The sequence below is a fragment of the Equus caballus genome, chromosome 2 (genome assembly GCF_041296265.1).
Source record: "Equus caballus isolate H_3958 breed thoroughbred chromosome 2, TB-T2T, whole genome shotgun sequence".
NCBI classification, from domain to species: domain Eukaryota; kingdom Metazoa; phylum Chordata; class Mammalia; order Perissodactyla; family Equidae; genus Equus; species Equus caballus.
In genome coordinates this window covers 9,977,849-9,993,874 of record NC_091685.1, presented here as the reverse complement: position 1 = coordinate 9,993,874, position 16,026 = coordinate 9,977,849, and the positions used below count along the sequence as shown (strand labels likewise).

At 47.3% G+C, this 16,026-nt stretch overlaps 2 protein-coding genes across 9 annotated transcripts in view; both read right to left on the bottom strand.

Moving 5' to 3' along the window:
- AGBL4 (AGBL carboxypeptidase 4) overlaps positions 1–16,026 on the bottom strand; it is a 1,218,758-nt gene that overhangs the window by 232,725 nt on the left and 970,007 nt on the right. The gene's annotated exons all lie outside the window — the stretch shown is intronic.
- BEND5 (BEN domain containing 5) overlaps positions 1–16,026 on the bottom strand; it is a 47,647-nt gene that overhangs the window by 29,338 nt on the left and 2,283 nt on the right. Inside the window, exons 2-3 of one of the 5 annotated variants that reach the window (XM_023636831.2) lie at positions 3,568–3,701; positions 1,107–1,491 (exon numbers count right to left, since the gene is read on the bottom strand). In XM_023636831.2, the coding sequence (XP_023492599.1) occupies positions 1,107–1,491; positions 3,568–3,701 (519 nt within the window). Of the gene's footprint in view, positions 1–1,106; positions 1,574–3,567; positions 3,702–13,349; positions 13,662–16,026 lie in introns of those variants that run through there. The other 4 variants (XM_023636833.2, XM_070260015.1, XM_023636832.2 and 1 more) reach the window with 4 other exon arrangements.

The following is a 16,026-nucleotide window of genomic DNA, read 5'->3' as shown; positions in this document are numbered from 1 at the left end:
TTAAACTTTGGGGATAGAACTTGTGTTTCTAGACTGGATTACTCCCTTTTTTATCAAAACACACTGACTTAGGGTTATTAATGACTGTCCTGGGGGGATGTGGGGGCGATGAATTAGTGTTATACTGACTTCCTCAACACCGACTGGAGTCTTGTGTTATGAAGGGAGTGTTTCTGTCTTTTCCTCTCTGGTAAGCAGTCATTTCTCCTGCTGTCAAGGCTGCTGCCTTTCAGATTTCCCCTGATTCCTTCTTCTAAACCACATTAGATGAGAAAACCTAAAAACCTGGTTTGTTAAGATTAGGTGCAATATAACAGCCTACTAAGTTCTTCTAAGCAAACCAAAGGAGTTCTATACATCTTTATATTAATCTTCCTAAGGTCATGTGCCTCTCTGCTCAAAAGCTTTATAATTTTTCTCATTTCTACCAAAACAAGTCCAACACCCCAGGCTGGTAGTTTTCCAGGCCTTCAGTCATCTGTCCTCAAAGCACATTTGCAGTATCTCTTCTTAGTGGGCTCCAGGTGTCTTCCCATACTCAGTGAGTGCTCCTCTCAGCCTCTTCTTGTGCCTTGAAACAATACCCACCCTTCAGGCCCAATTCACCGCCCACCTTCTTCCTGAAGTCTCCCTCAGTTAGATAACTTCTCTCCATCCTTTTAACTCTCCCATCCTTTTATCTTCATCCCTCCCATGGCATTGTCACTTTCTGACTTAAGGTAATACACTCTTTTGGGATCATATCTAGTTCTCTTTACTATCCTGAAACCTCCCTGGAGAGCTTTCCCATAACCCCTGGCACTGCCTCTTGCTGAATACATGCACAAATGAGTGGTGGTGAACACTGTCAACTCTTGTTCCCTAGCCACATTTCTCAATGTCCCCCACTGTGTTCTAGATGGCTAAGGCTGCTGCCTTTATCAGCTGCTCTCGGCTTCCCAGTGGGAGAGAGTGGCTCTACCTCGGGGTAACTTCTGAGCCAGCTCCCTGCCCTTCCCTAGCCTCAGGGACACTTGGCCCACCTCTCCCCCTTGCTCTTCTGGAAGAGGGGCTGAGCAAAGCATCCCGCCCGTGCGGAGTGGTAGGTGGCCTGCGGGGGCACTCACCACTGCCAAGCCTCAGGAGCAGCACGTCCTGGAGCCTCCGGTTGAGGTCACGGAGCTCCTTCATTTCGGACACAAGTGCCCCGTACTCCTTGAGCTTCTTGGCCTGCTGTACCAGCTGCCTCCGAGTCCGCTCCAGCTCCTGCTGGAGATGGCGCATCTCCTCCTGCTGCTGCTGATAGTTGCGCAGCAGCTCCTCGTACAGAGCCCGGGGCACGACGGCATCCTCCAGACTGTCCATGTCCTCCGTGCCCGGCGAGGCCTCCACGAAGACCTCTTCTGGACAAGTGCTGTGGCCCAGGCTCAGGCCGTTCTGCTTCTCCAGCCGGGCCACCACTGCCTCGATGCTCTTGTGCGCCACTTCGCTCGGCTTCCGCCCCTCAGGTCTCTGTGTAGGACAACGAGAATCAGTTCAGGCAAGGGCAGCTGGGACTTTCTTGGACTGCAGCTCAATATTTCCCCAGACAATCCTAGAATCACAGAACCACAGAACATCAGTGCTTGGAGAAACCTGTGCAAACACTTAGTCAAAGCCCTTCATTTTACAAACAGGGAAACAGAGGTCCAGAGTGGGGAAGGGTCTTGCCCAAAAGTCACACAGTCAGTCGGTGGCAGAACCAGGACTCTGGTCTCCCGGGCCAGCACTTTTCCCATTCCACCACTCTGCCTCTTGGATGCATAGTACACCATGACCACCTGCCCCAGCTGCCCAGACCCCCGCCCCACCCACAGTGCTAGGCAGTGCCACAGTGTTAGGCTCACAGTGGGTGTTCACTGTGTACTTGGGGAGAATCAGTGAGAAATCAGGCCAGGCCAAACCATTCCAGGGAAGTCACCACTCAAATCTTTTCAACAATAAAAACATAAAAACCAAAAGAAGGGTAAGGGGGCATTCCATCAAGTAACCTTTCCTCAAGAATGCTTTAGGGCGGCAACCAGGTCTTGTTTTCTCTGTTTCTCCACTGCCTACTTAGAACTGGCACTTGGCAGGGGCTTCATAAATGTTTACTTAACTGAAAAATTCAAAGAATGCTAGCACTGGAAGGTTCTTCAGTTTAACTCCCTCATTTTACAGGTGAGGAAATTGAGGCTTAAACAAAGGGCTATACTCAGGGTCACACAGTGAGCTACGAGCATCGCCAGACCCAGAATTTGGAGCCCAACTTCCAGCACTAGGCTCCTTCCCCTACGTCCGCCAGCTTCTCCGTGGACACTGGCCAAGCGGAAGCTCAGTAAGACAGTGGACACAGAGAGGACAGTTCACTGAGAAGAGAATTATCCAGGCCTCCCCAGGGGCTGAGATTTCAGCTGCCTGAGGAAATTCCAGCTCGAGTGGACAAAGCTTCTGTTGAGGGGAACAGGAGTTCAAGGACCAAATGATTTCTTCACCCAGGGCAGGAAGGCTAGGAGTTCTCTGGATTGGGGGCACTCGTAGGAGGTGCAGACAACTGAGGACACAAAATTCCGGACACCTTAACTATGTCAGGTCAAGCCTGCCTTAACCTCTCACTAAGTTTCTGGAAATTGAAGGAAAAAAACAAAAAACCATCACGTTGAGATTGAGTTACATGATAAAAGTCCTGTCATTTTATCCACTGGGATAAGGTGCTGCCAGCCTAGATGAAGTTACCCACTAAAATTGTAATGAGCACTTTGGATATCTGTCTGCATCACTACACTGTGAGACCACCAAGGGCAGACCACATCTGCCTAATCTCCACGACCCCAGGGACCAGCACAGGCCCAGGCCCACGGCAGGAGTGCAATGGACGCATGAACTGAACTCAACTGCCTCTTTTGGACTATGCCTTGGGAATTTCCTTCACCTTGTGTCCAAAATTAGACCATGGTTAACGCAGAAGGCATCCTTCTTCCTCCCCCTTCCTCTAAGGCACTTATGGTATGGAAAAAACGTCTGTCTTGTTGAACAAGATTTTTAGCAGGTTTACAAGTGAAGGCTGGAGGAGACCACATGGGGTGCACACCAAAGGAAATGCAAAAGTTTTCTTCCAACCCAGGGTCCCATAAACCCCTTTTTGCGAACCTAGTGTACCCCGTTTGCTAGCAAGTCCACCTGAGCTGTTTTGGGCAATCTAATAGTGACTGGCTCTGAACTGCTGCCCGAGAACAGACACTTAATGTTCCTGGAGCTCAGCAGTGACCTCTCCAGAGCTGTGGGCCGGGGAGAAGTGCACTGTTTCAAACCCTTGCGGTGATGACACTGCACACATGGCACAAACAGGATGATGCTTGGTGGCACAGCATGAGTCAGGGCTCCCTGGAAAGTCGGCCAACAAGACAAATGCACACTAGCAGGCCCAAGCCTCTCCCAACCTGAAAAACTCATGGCCTGTGACACCAGAGGACATTTACACGGGGAGAGGAGGCCAGACCGGACTTCTTCAGCTATCAGAAATCCAAAAATGCTCCCGCATAATTCCAACAAAAGGAAACATTTTGTTACCTTGATGTGTCTATGCTGTAAATCTTCCTCCCCATAATCTTTAACCTCCCCATCTTCTTCTACGTGATTGAGAGAAAGTTTGGGGATTTTTATTTTCTTCTGCATCACACTGTTTTCAAGGTCAGATTTGTCTTCTAAAATGTATATCAAGAGAACAAGGTTGATTATGAGTCAAAATGCTCAAAATGCCCACAACCTCAAATGCTAGAGAATGAATGAGGCCAGACCAGTTAAAAAGGAAAAGCAAACAAACCCACAGCCTGTTCCCTCCTGCATGCAGGCTCCTTAAAGCAGCAGTGCACATCAGATGCTAGGAGCACAGGCATACACTAAAGCACAGCCGTACAAAGTGTGAAAGCGTGCCCGGAGAATTTGCTCCAGGGTTTCTCTACGTACATCTTAAAGGGTGGCCTTTTATGGAATTCTAGAATCTTGGAACTAGAATGGCCCTTCGAGTGCTATCTGGTCTAAACTTAACTAGCACGTGAATTCCTCAACAACAGACATCTTCCTACGCCAAGTGACTTCCCAGGAAAACATGGTGGGTCTCTGCCAGCTGAGGTACAGTAGGCATGAAAGGGATGACAGCTGTTACGGGGTAAAGCCTGAACTGGAGCGGAGGCAGAGTCCCTCACAGCCCGGACACAGGACAGGCTGAGGTAAGACAGATATCAAAGAGGAACGATTAACAGTTACTACCTTTTTACTGGTATCAGATCACAGAACGACAGAGTTTGATGGGCCTCAGCAACCAACTGGTCCGACTCTCTCATTTTACAGGTAAGGGAGCTCACACCCAGAAAATGGAGGGGGCTCGACCACATATGAGTCTGAGGAAGAGTCAGGAGTGGGAAACAGGCCTCCAGCATCTCCCCAGTGCTTACGTGTGGTAACAACACATACTGAAATTGTTACAAACTGTTAAGTGCTACACGAAGGGGTATGGTTTCTCCTCACTTCCTCACTCTCTAAACTCAACTTGAGATAATCTAAAAGAGAATTTTTTTCTCCTGAACAGATTTCAAACTTTATTTCCCAGATCTGTCTCTCACAGTAGATGTCAAAGGTAAAAATTCAAACAGGAGAGTCTCAGAACAGAAACTTAAACCAACTCTGGAACTGACTCCTTGCGGTAAGTACTCTGAGGTCTTGTTTTCTGGGCTTGAACTGCGACTCTGGGAATTACCATTTCTTAGACTCCTCAAGTATCCCACTGCTATACCCTAAATGTACTTTCTAGCACGGTGCCCCAGGCTGGATGTGGCACATGGCCAGGGAGCTGGTTAAATCCAGTCTCTGAGGGTCTTTATGTGTAAGCATGAGTGTATGTGCACAAGCGGATGTGCATGTGTTAAACATGCTCCTACATGTCCTTCAGGCCAGGCTTCTCTCCTCATAACTTGTTAGTAAAGCTGAGAAGGAAGCTTATAAGTGCAGAACTATTTCCAAATGCAGTTCAAATGCTGAATTTTCGCAGATGGTGTTGGGAATGGAGCCCTAGCGGGTCGGAGGTGGGACTCTGGTATCAGAGAGACCTCAGTGTGAATCCCTGCTCTTCTGAGACAGGGTGAGGAGCGGGGGGCAAGGGCCTCCGTATCGCTGAGCTCAGTACTGTGTCCTCAGTACTGGGAGTGGTGGGATGACGGCAATAACTCACACAACCCACCGCCCGGTGCCTGGTACACACCAGGCACTCGATGAACGGGACATTAAAGTTGGTCTTATCAACATGCTTGGAATCATTTTATTTCCCTAAGCATAAGGTGAATAAAGATACAATTTAAAGAATGGAGCAATGACTAAAGCAGGCTGTGGAGTGTAAGGGGGCTGCCCGGGAAAGAGAGATGGTCTTTGTTAACACCCTCTCTTGATCAGAGATGAAAACAGCCCTCCCACTAAGCAGATCCTCGGGTTCCACTCTCGCCAGAAAGGCCTGTTCTCGTTCTCTTCGTGCCTGTACAATGCATCCACTGGGGCAGGTGTGGACGACAACAGGGACTGCGGTCTTTCTAAAGGAGCAGCAGCTTCCCTCCCACAAATCACTGGTGACTCCTTCTAAGCCAAAAAGCTGCTAAAATGTAAAACCTAAAGAAAGTGCTCCAAGTGAAGTGATCCTGAAACGGGATGGGTGGCTGTTGTCACAGGTGAAAAAAACAGAGAGTCAGAGAGAGAACAGGGGACGAGAGGGTGGTATTAGGGCTTCTGAAGGTGCTGGGGCAAAGCTCCTGGGCTAGTCTTCAGCTTGACAAGTGCAGGAGCAAATTTTGAGAAGAAGTCACCAAACTGGAAAGGACAAGCTATGCTCTGCCTCTCAGAGCTGACACTCTGTAGCTCAGGATCACGTTGGTGTGGGGAGAAGCAATCACTCAGACTCACAAAACTAGGTAAAATTTGATCTGAGAATGATCCTCAGATCACCTCATTCAACCCTTTCAAAACGCAGATGAGGAAACTGAGGTTCCAAGTGGTGAAGCCAGTGTATCCACCCCTGTAACAATCAGACCCAGGGATACAGGAGGAGCAGGACAGGCCACAGTGCCACTCTGGAGAGCCCACCACTGGGCAAGGTCACAGAACTTAGCGTCACTACGTGAAGAGAATGAGGACCCAGACCATGGAACCAAGGTCCAGAGCTTTTCCTCCTGTGCCTCAGCTTAACACTTCCTGAGAATTTACACTCGCAGGATCTTGCCTGGGCCCTGGGGACACAGACAATGAGCACCCGATTGGGGGACACAAGATAAAAACCCATGAAAAAGATAACCCTAGATTTCAAATACTATGTATGAATAAGGGGAAAATAACTGCGATGGGATCTCGGGGGCAAGGGAAGTCACTCTGGTCAGTGCAACCATGGCAGGCTTTTGAGAGGAGGTAGCATTTGAGCCAGACTCCTTACTTGCTGAGTGATCTTCGGTAAGTTACTTTACTTCTCTGAGCCTGGTTCATCATCTGTGACTTGAAGTAAATAATTCCCACTCACATTGGCAGATATTGTGAACATGATCAATTCCGTATGTTAAGAACTTGAGTGGAGTGAATGGCACCTGGGCAGTCTTGTGCTCATAAAGGGACAGCCATTTAAGGACAGTGAGAATCTGGACCACAAAAGAGGGGTAAAGAATAAAAGTCAAAAAAGAAGGTTGGGAAATATTTAGAGTGGAATGGTTTAAAAGATGGTTCAGTTATAGGCAGGAGAGAGAGGAGTGGAAGGGAGCTAAGGTGCTTGGGGCTTAGAGAAGAAAGGGCCTTGACTGCCAAGTTAAGAAGAGCTGAGGTTCAGCCTGCAGCTGTGGAACAAACAGGAGTCAGACCACCTGGACTCCAAGTCCAGTTCTGGCACTTGGGAGGGATGAGAAGTCAGGCAAGTTGCTGGGTCAGTGAGCGACCTTTCCCTTTTTCTGTAGAAATGGAGACATAACATCCACCTCCAGTGAGCACCATGAACCCTGGGCTGCCAAAGAGGAGCATGCAAACTCAACCACTATGCCACTGGGCCTGCCCCAAGAGGGATTTCATTTTAGGTGATGAAAATGTTCTGGAATTAGTGAAGACGGTTGCAGAATACTTTGAATATACTAAGAACTACTGAATTGTACATACTCTAAAATGGTGAATTTTATGTTACATGAATTATAGTTCAATTAAAATATAGGTACCACTTGTGGAATGTCTACTACCTATCAGATACCACTACAAGGCTCTTCACATGTATTACTATGCCTCACAACAACCCTGCAATTAAGTATCATTAGCCACACCTTTTTTTTTTTCAAAGAAGGCCTAAAGCTCCCTGGATGGGAAGGTGCAGAGCCAGGATTTGATCTAGGCTTCTCTGCCTCCCAAGCCTATGCTCTGTTCTCTCTCAACACACGCCTGGAACGTGGCAGAGCCAGAACAGGCGCTGAATGAATGGACGATGGCTACAGATAAGGACATCCAAATTCCCAGCCTGAAGTTCAAAGCAGAAGACCACTTTCCTTCTGCTCTCCTGCCAGACCCCTCTGTCCTCAGGAAGTCCCGAGAAAGCAGTAACCATCTCCAGGCACAACAGAAACAGGCTGCAGCCAGGCCTCAGGGCTTGAATGGGTTCTTTGAAAAGGTAGGCTGAGCGGTCTGTACAGGAAGGTCTGAAGTGGCAGGGGTGAGCTGCAGAAAGGAGCAGAAGTGAGAGTTCCTCCAACCACACACCTCCTGACCTGGATCCTGGCCACCTTGATGCTTGGCCAGGGGGATCCTGAGGCTCCCCTGAGAGCTCTACCTCCTGACTCCTTCCTATCGCTCATCAGTCTCCTCCCTGACCTGTGCTCCCTGATGCAGTCTCAGGAAGATCTGAGGCCTCCACTCATCCTTTTCTGCAGTCAGTGCACATTTACTGAGCCCCTGTTCTGGGTTGAGCACTATGCTAGGGGGTCCTCGTCTTTTGGACACTTACAACCCAGCATGTGCCAAGAACCCCAACCAGAATGCAACATTTGACTTCTTGAGGGACACTGGCTCACACAGAGCAAACCTCTGGTCTCCAGGCCTTTCTAACCCTAATCCTGAGTTGAAGGTGACACCTCACATCCATATTTAGTCCATAGAAGATTAATGAATGCTCAGTGTGATCACATAAAGTGGAAGAAATGGTTGGGAGGAGGTCCAGGATCTGATAAAAACAGCCCAGGCGTTTGAATCAGGTGGTCCTGGTTGAGAATTCTGGTTCCACTACACACTAACTGTGGGAACTTGGGCAAGCTGCTTAACCTGTGCGGGTGTCAGTCTCGTTACCTGTAAAATGGCGATGATAAACTGTTTTCCAGAAGACAGTGCATGTAAGGCATCAAGTGCAGTGCCTTTCTCATCACAGATGTTCGATGAATAGCAGCTGTGAGGCTGCCCTTGTGTGTTACATGCTTGGTTTTATCCCATGGCAAAGAAAACCACTGCAGGTATCCAACACGGACTGAGACATGACAAAAGAGATGTTTTAGGAAGATTAATGTGGCAGTGGCAAGCAAGATGGATGAGGAGTGAGGAGGAGACTGAACAGAGGGTGACAAGAAGCCATGAGTCTTAACTGGTCACATTAATGAAGGTGAACAGTGGTGTGGATCATCTAAGACAGCAAATAACTTCATGCGGCATTTTAACGGGGCTTTGGCATACGCCTCTGGCTTTGAATTCCAGGAAACCACAGAAGAAACTAGCAGTGGACTCAGAAGGATGAGGGAAACTCCCTAGTCAGCCTGCCTTTGCTCCAAGCTTAAGACTAAATAGTCGGTTTAGTGTAAACAGAAATAAACGTGTAGCCTCTGAAGGGACAACCTTCAGTGTTTCTGACCTCTTGATTCTTCTGTTTCCAGGGCACAGAAAACCACCCAGGCTTTGGGCATCACCTGTCGCCTCCTCCTTTCCAGCTACTATGATGTCAGCTAATTGTATTCATCCATCCAACGAATCTTGAGGAAGGACCTACCATGTGCCATATTCTTTACTACCATCCACTGTATTTAATCCCCACAATTATTCTATTGAAGCAGAAATTGAGGCTCAGAAAAGTGAGGCGGCTTAACTAAGACATACAGCTATTGAATAGCTTTTGAATTGAATTGAAGCAGAATTTGAATTGAATTGAAGCAGAATTTCAAATCAAGTCTGCATCACACTCAGGCTCTATTCCTATCACCTAATTATCCTATAGGAACCAGAGAAAAATTACCAAGTTGCTACAACTTCCTCAAGTGAAATAAAAGGCACATATAACATAGTGAGTGTATCAATATAACTTTTGAAGTACCTGCCTTTTTCCTAAGATCCTGCCAATATCCTAGGACAACGCTGTCATAAATTCCCAAGCTGAAGTAAGCACTATACAAATATGATGTGATGCCAAACTCCTGAACTACAGGCGTATCAAGGCCACCGAGTTCTAAACAGTCTCCAAAATAGAGTCCCTATTCAAAGCCATAAAATATAGTAAAAGCTGCTCTTCAAAAATATGGAAGGACTTGGTATTTGTTATTAACCTGAGAGGGAGAAACATCCCATTAACGGCAATAAGTAGATGGTACGTTAGCCACCGGGCAGGCGGACAGGAAACCCAGCGCACAGCTGGCCTCACAAGTGCAGAAAACCCTGCAGAATTTGTAGTCTACAGTTAATAGGACAGGCGCTGTCTTCACCCCCATTTTACACATAATCACGCGGGTAACTAAAAAGATCCAAAGCCAGAGAGTTTAATTTGGTGTGGGTTTGTTAGCTAAGGATGAAATTCTGAAAGGCTAAACATGAAACGTTTTACAAAGGTCTTGTCTTGCTTTAAAAATATCTATATGCAAGTTTTAAAGTTTTCACCTGCACAAAAATCCTGTAAAGTCTTATGTTTGCAATAAAAACAGACATGCCACAGAAAAGACAGGCACATCGCATTCTCTGGCCTATGGTGCTTATTTTTATAAAATCCAAGGCAGACAAAATTCTCAAGTTTCAAGGACTGTATCCAGCCAAGACAACAAAAAGAAGAGTGTCCTGCCGTGGTGTGGCAGAAGGAAACCAGGAGACGCCGCATAGAGGCCTGGCTCTGTAACTAACTGGCTGGGTGACCTGTCACTTCCTCTCAGTCTTCTTTTCTGTAAATCATGGCAACTAGACAAGAAGACCTCAACAGCTCCTTCCAGCGGTGTGACAGCTGGCCAGCCACAGGGACTTCCAGGTCTCTCTCTTCTGTGCAGTGCAGGGTGAGAGTAGATGCTTGAATTCTTCCTGCTGGGCCGTCCAAACAGGGAGAGGAGGAAGTGCTGAGCAGGTTTCAGTCGGTCTCCCAGCGCTCATGCCCACCATCTCAATGGCGTTGGCACACAGCTGGGGCACAGACAAAACTAGGAACCTCATGCTGCTGGCTCATTTGTCTAGCTACCCTCACATGCTTCACCAGGTTTTGCCAGGGTAATAAGTGGCCCCCATAGAGGGTCACAGAGGGGCAAAACACGGGGGAAAATGGTAAGCCTTTCATGCTTAAGCCAAGTCCCAGGAGGATTTAAAACACACAAGAGTTAAATTTTAAACTTGTCTGCTCCTTCATGTACCTGCTCCTCTAAATCACTCCTTCCACAAAGGGTGGTATCCATGACTAAGCAAGCTGTTCTCTCAGCAACTCTTACCGCCATAGTCTTTAACAGCTGCCTATATTTAATGAGCACCTACTATGTGCCAGACACTTTTCTCTACTACCTTGCTAAATAACATAGTGGGCAAGTAGCTGATTATGATCTCTGTGTTACACATGAGCACCTAAACCTCAGAGGAGTGAAGTAATCTCCCTAAGGTAACACAACTGGAAAGTAGCAGAGTCACGATTGGAACCCAGACTCTCTGACTTCAAAGCCCCTTCTTTCAGCTAACACTTCCCCCTCGATACTTAAGGAAGTGACCTGGAGGTCATCTAGCCAAATTCCCCCATAGGGCAGGATTCCATTCCAGCATATCCCTGACCTTCTTACCACCTCTGGTGACAGGAGCTCATCATCATGCTGGAAGCTCTCTCCACTGCTCATCTGCTCCCTCTGCTATTGTTACATTGCTCCCACCAACCCCTCTAAATTCTACTCTCTGGATACACCTCTGCTGTCTGGACCCTTTCAGAACAGGTCTGATCCTTTCTCCACTGGGACAAAACTCAGACACTGAAAACCACCAAAATATCATCCCATGCAAATCTTTTCTTCTCTTGCTGATATATTTAGCTGTCCTATCCTACATCTTACCAATGAGCTCAGAGGAAAATGCAGCTGTCGAGTAGTTAAAAGAAGCCTAGATCTGGGATCCAAAGACCTCGGGACAGTGATCTCTCCTGGTTATCACTGGATTCTCAGTCCATCTCTGGCTGCTTCTTCCCAGTCACCTCTTTTGGGCTCTTCTTCAGTTGTGCCCTTAAAAGCTGGTGTTCTGAAGAGTTCTGCCCTGCAAGATCCTCTTACTCTGCACCCTCTCCTGCTGTGACGTCACCCCTCCTGTGGCTAATGACTTCCACATCGGGATCTTCAGCCCAATTTCACACTGTTCTCCTGAACCTTGGGCCACATGCCTAAGTGCTCTCCTGGCATATCTGCCCAGATGTCCCATGGGCCCCTAAGATTCAACATATCTCCAACTAAACTCATCAGCTCTCCTTCCAACCAACTACTCTTCTAGTGCTCTCCAAGGAGGGTGGGGAGTCCAGATCACCACACTATCATCACAAACATCACCACAACCAGTCCATTCCAGATCCCATGGATTCTCCTTCCTTAACCCATCTCAGATCCATCACGACCCCACCTTGGTTTAGGTACCATACTCTTTGACTGAACTGTCTCATACTTCTCCACAAGTCTTGTCTATGTGGGAAGCCTTAGCCCACTGCCTGACACCTACAGCACCCACTGAACAACTGTTTGAACAGCTCTCTCCTCCCAGGTATAACCAGAAGCCCTATCTCACCAAGGATATAGGCAGAGTACGTGGAAATTCCTAGCACTGAATTTGGAACCTGCAACCTGGTGAGTACTTAATAAATATTTAATAAATTAGTCTCTAAAGACAAAAAGTAATGCCTATTCCTCCTCCTGCATTTTCCTCCAGCATAAGGCTGACCACCTAGTATAACTTCATACCTGGCAAACTTATAAATGAAGCAGAGAAAACCTCTCCAGGGTATATATGCTTTTCTGGTAAGCATTTTCAGTTGAAGACTACACATATCCCTCTTTGAAGGAGCTTACAAGACAAAGCAGGTAGGCACAGTGGAAAGAGAATTAAACTTGGAGTCAAAGATCTAAGTTTGAATTCCACTTTACTGGTGTGTTTTGGGTTTTTTTTTAAGATTTTTTTTTAAATTTTTTTTCCTTTTGCTCCCCAAAGCCCCCCAGTACATAGTTGAATATTCTTCATTGTGGGTCCTTCTAGTTGTGGCACGTGGGACGCTGCCTCAGCGTGGTCTGATGAGCAGTGCCATGTCCGCGCCCAGGATTCGAACCAACGCAACACTGGGCCGCCTGCAGCAGAGCGCGCGAACTTAACCACTCGGCCACAGGGCCAGCCCCTTTACTGGTGTGTTTTTAAAATAAAAATTAGTGTTTTCTTGAATAACAAAACACCACACAAAAGAGCTAGACCTCAGCTCACCTGGGGCAATGTCTTCCATCATCCTGTGAAGTACTCTGTAGCACATACTATCTAGTTGTAATAAATATGTGGTTCTTGAAAAAGACAAATAACATCAGAGTGAACCTTCAATGGTTAACATTTCGGTGGAATCTGCAACAGATGACAGCAGGCAAGTTCCAATCTTTGCTCCAATGTATATCAGCAGAACATGTCAAAACCTAAATTAAAAGTTTTCACTTGCTTTTTTTAAAAAAATAAATCATCTTGTTGGCAGTCTCCCACTGATGACATGCAACAATCTTTGCATATGAAATCGGTTAGTCCCCTGCTTTGCTGCTAACTTTGTAGAAGTTCCAAAGCATTTCTGGAGCAAGTGATCTATTTGGACCGACAATGCCAAGCTGGGACCTGAGCCCTGAATGAGCTAAAATTACCAAAGCAAGAAGAACGTGGCTTTGGAAGCTATTTCCCCCCAAGTGTGGGGTTTTTTCTAGTCAAGGGAGTGATAAAGAATGTTGACTTTTTCCAGATGAACAAAGTTGAATGAAACCTCAAAATCCCACTGCAGGTTTCTGTTCTGAAAAACAAGTTGCTGCTACAGAGGTTACCGTCCTCCCCTACTTCCTCTCCCCAAGCATAAAAAATGCACCTACCTTCCCAAAGGTCATGAGTTCAACAAGGGGTGAGACTGGTGTGGACTACATGCTGGGCACTGCAGTTGCAGAAACAAGGCAGGCAGGCCCCTGTCCTGGAGGAGTTCAGCATCCAGTAGGAAGACAGGCCCATTCACTAACCCAAACAAGACGCAAAATACTAAGCTCCACAAGCAGGCAACAAGCCAAGTGAAAGGAGAGCTGTACAGAGGGAGAGTCTCCCTTGGGGGCAGAGGGGGAAGAGAGAATGCCCCTGAGGCAGGTGCTCCCAGTGTATTCTGTCTACTCCTCTAGCACAGCCCTCAGCTCACCGGACCACAAACATGTCACATGTCTGCCTTCCCCACTGGAAGGTGAGCTCCATGGGCAGAGGCCCCGGGACTGACAATAATTAATCCATCATGGTTTGCTCAAAGGATTGCCTGAGGCTGTGCTCTCAAGATGGCACGAAATACCACAGGTCTAGGCGGAAGCTAGAGAAGTAACGTGGGGCTGGAGCTGCTATGAATGCCAGGCTAAGAAGCTCAAGTTTTATTCAGTAGGCAACAGGGAGCTACGGCAGGTTCTAAGGAGAGCAGTGAATTGACTAAGACTATGTTTTAGAAAGTTATTCTGACAGCAATTTGGAAAATCAGTTGGAGACAAGGTGACCAGTGAGAAGGCTGTGCGCTGGTTTAGATGAGTAAAAGCTGGTGCAGGCCTGAATTCAGGCAACGGTAGTGGAGCTGCAAGGGAAAGACTCAGAGGATAAACTGCGAAGTCCACCTAGAATTGGTCCTTTCCCTGTGCCTCCAGTGCCCGGCTTCCACCTCCACTTAGCACTTATGTCAGGCCCCAAGACTACACACTCCCTGAGCATGACGCCCATTTCTTCTTCATCACTCTGCCCCCGACAGAAACCCTATACATCAGGAACTGAAAAGTGAACTCTTGTCACCCCTGGGTCATGCTGTCATTTCAGTCCCAGTCCCTCAGATGGGTTGGTGCATTGGTACACTCACTTATCATAGTGCAGTAAGGGGACATTTGACAATGAAAGGAATTTAGCACACCCAAATAATAATACCATGGCATAGGTGCCTGGTATTAGCTGGAACAACATAAAATTTTAAGACTCTGAGCCTAGAGAAACCAGTTTTGGCCCCGTAAAAACACAAAATTCAATCCCATGAGCCCCAGTAGCATGCTGGATAGCAGTTAGATAATGGTGAGCTCTCCAAATGGGTAGCTCTCACTTTCACAATCTGTTTGGCAAATAAAAAAGAGTGAATAAGGAGAGCCCACAGTCCAAACATAAGCCAAGTCTTGATTTATGTGGACCCTCCAGGGAGGATGGGAGCTCCTTCAAGAAGATTTCCTCAGGACAGTGACAACTGGAGGGGGGAGGGCAAGGTGTGTGTGCTCTGTAGGAGGGAGGCTGGTAAGAGAGGAAGAGGAAGAGCAGAATGGGCTGGAAAACTCAGAAACTGAAACTGTCCTCTGGCTCGAAAACTTGCCTGGAGCTGTCAGTTTCATGGACAGTTCTTCCGTTTCCTTTCATTCCCTCCAAGCACGCGATGTGGCTGATGGGAACATCAGCTATTTACAAAGGAGATTGCCAAGCAGGGGCTTGGCTCTGGAAGGCCTTTGTTCCAAGCCAGGCTTTGCCATTTATTAGCTGTGTGTCTGCAGGCAAGTCTCTGAGCCTCAGTGTCCTCATCTATAAAATGGAAATAATAACAATAGCAATCCCTACCAACAGGGTCACAGGGAGTACTAACAGAGGTAATGCACAGGCACATAGTAATAAATAAAGATCAATAAAGCGGATTTGCTTGTTTCTTGAACTGAAATTGCAATTCGGTGAGAAGAGAGCCATACACTAGGGTGTGACACACACTGAAACCATGGTGTCAACCACCACGGGCTGGAAAAATACAAAGCCCCACAGCAGCTGGCTTTGACGTTTCCTCTACAAAAAGAGGGACACTTGAAGAAGCTCTGGGTTGGCCTGGGCAAATACTCAGCAGAGTAACACACTTCTCACCAAATGCCATAAAGTGGCTCTGAAACTACCTCTGAAACCATGCTGTTGGTGCCAAAGAGGGATTAATGACTCACGGCTAATTCACAAACATTCAAGCCATCTCTGCCCCACCCCTGAGGGCCACCTCCTCACATCGATGCCACGACACGGTGGTATTTACGTCCAGGGTGAGCTCTTTAAGATGAAGTCACCGCGGGCCATTCTCAGAGCTACCACATTCAAGTCAAGATGGGGTTTCAAGAGACACAGGAGAGTTTCTCCAGGATAAATGAATTCCCAAACCCACCCTGGCCCTTCCAATCAGGTCTGCAGCCAGGGCAGCGGCTCCAATTTAAAAATTAACCAGCTGATTGGAATTCAAAATATGGTCTAGCCAACCTCAAGTTGTTTCTTTTTCTCCCTTTATCCTCCCAAGAGAAAAACTGAAGAGAGGTGGGGGAAAGCGCTTTTCAACTCACTTCACTCAAACTGGCGCCATGCTTCTCTGGAGCTGCTCTGCCAATTTCCAGATGTTGCCCAGGGTTTTTTTTGTTTTTAATAACCCCAGAGATTTATCAACATTCCAATGTGGAGGAAGAATAGTCTACAGATTCAAGATTCATGGTCCTCAGACCAACAACTTCATGTGTCTTAATTATGAGGACTTTCATC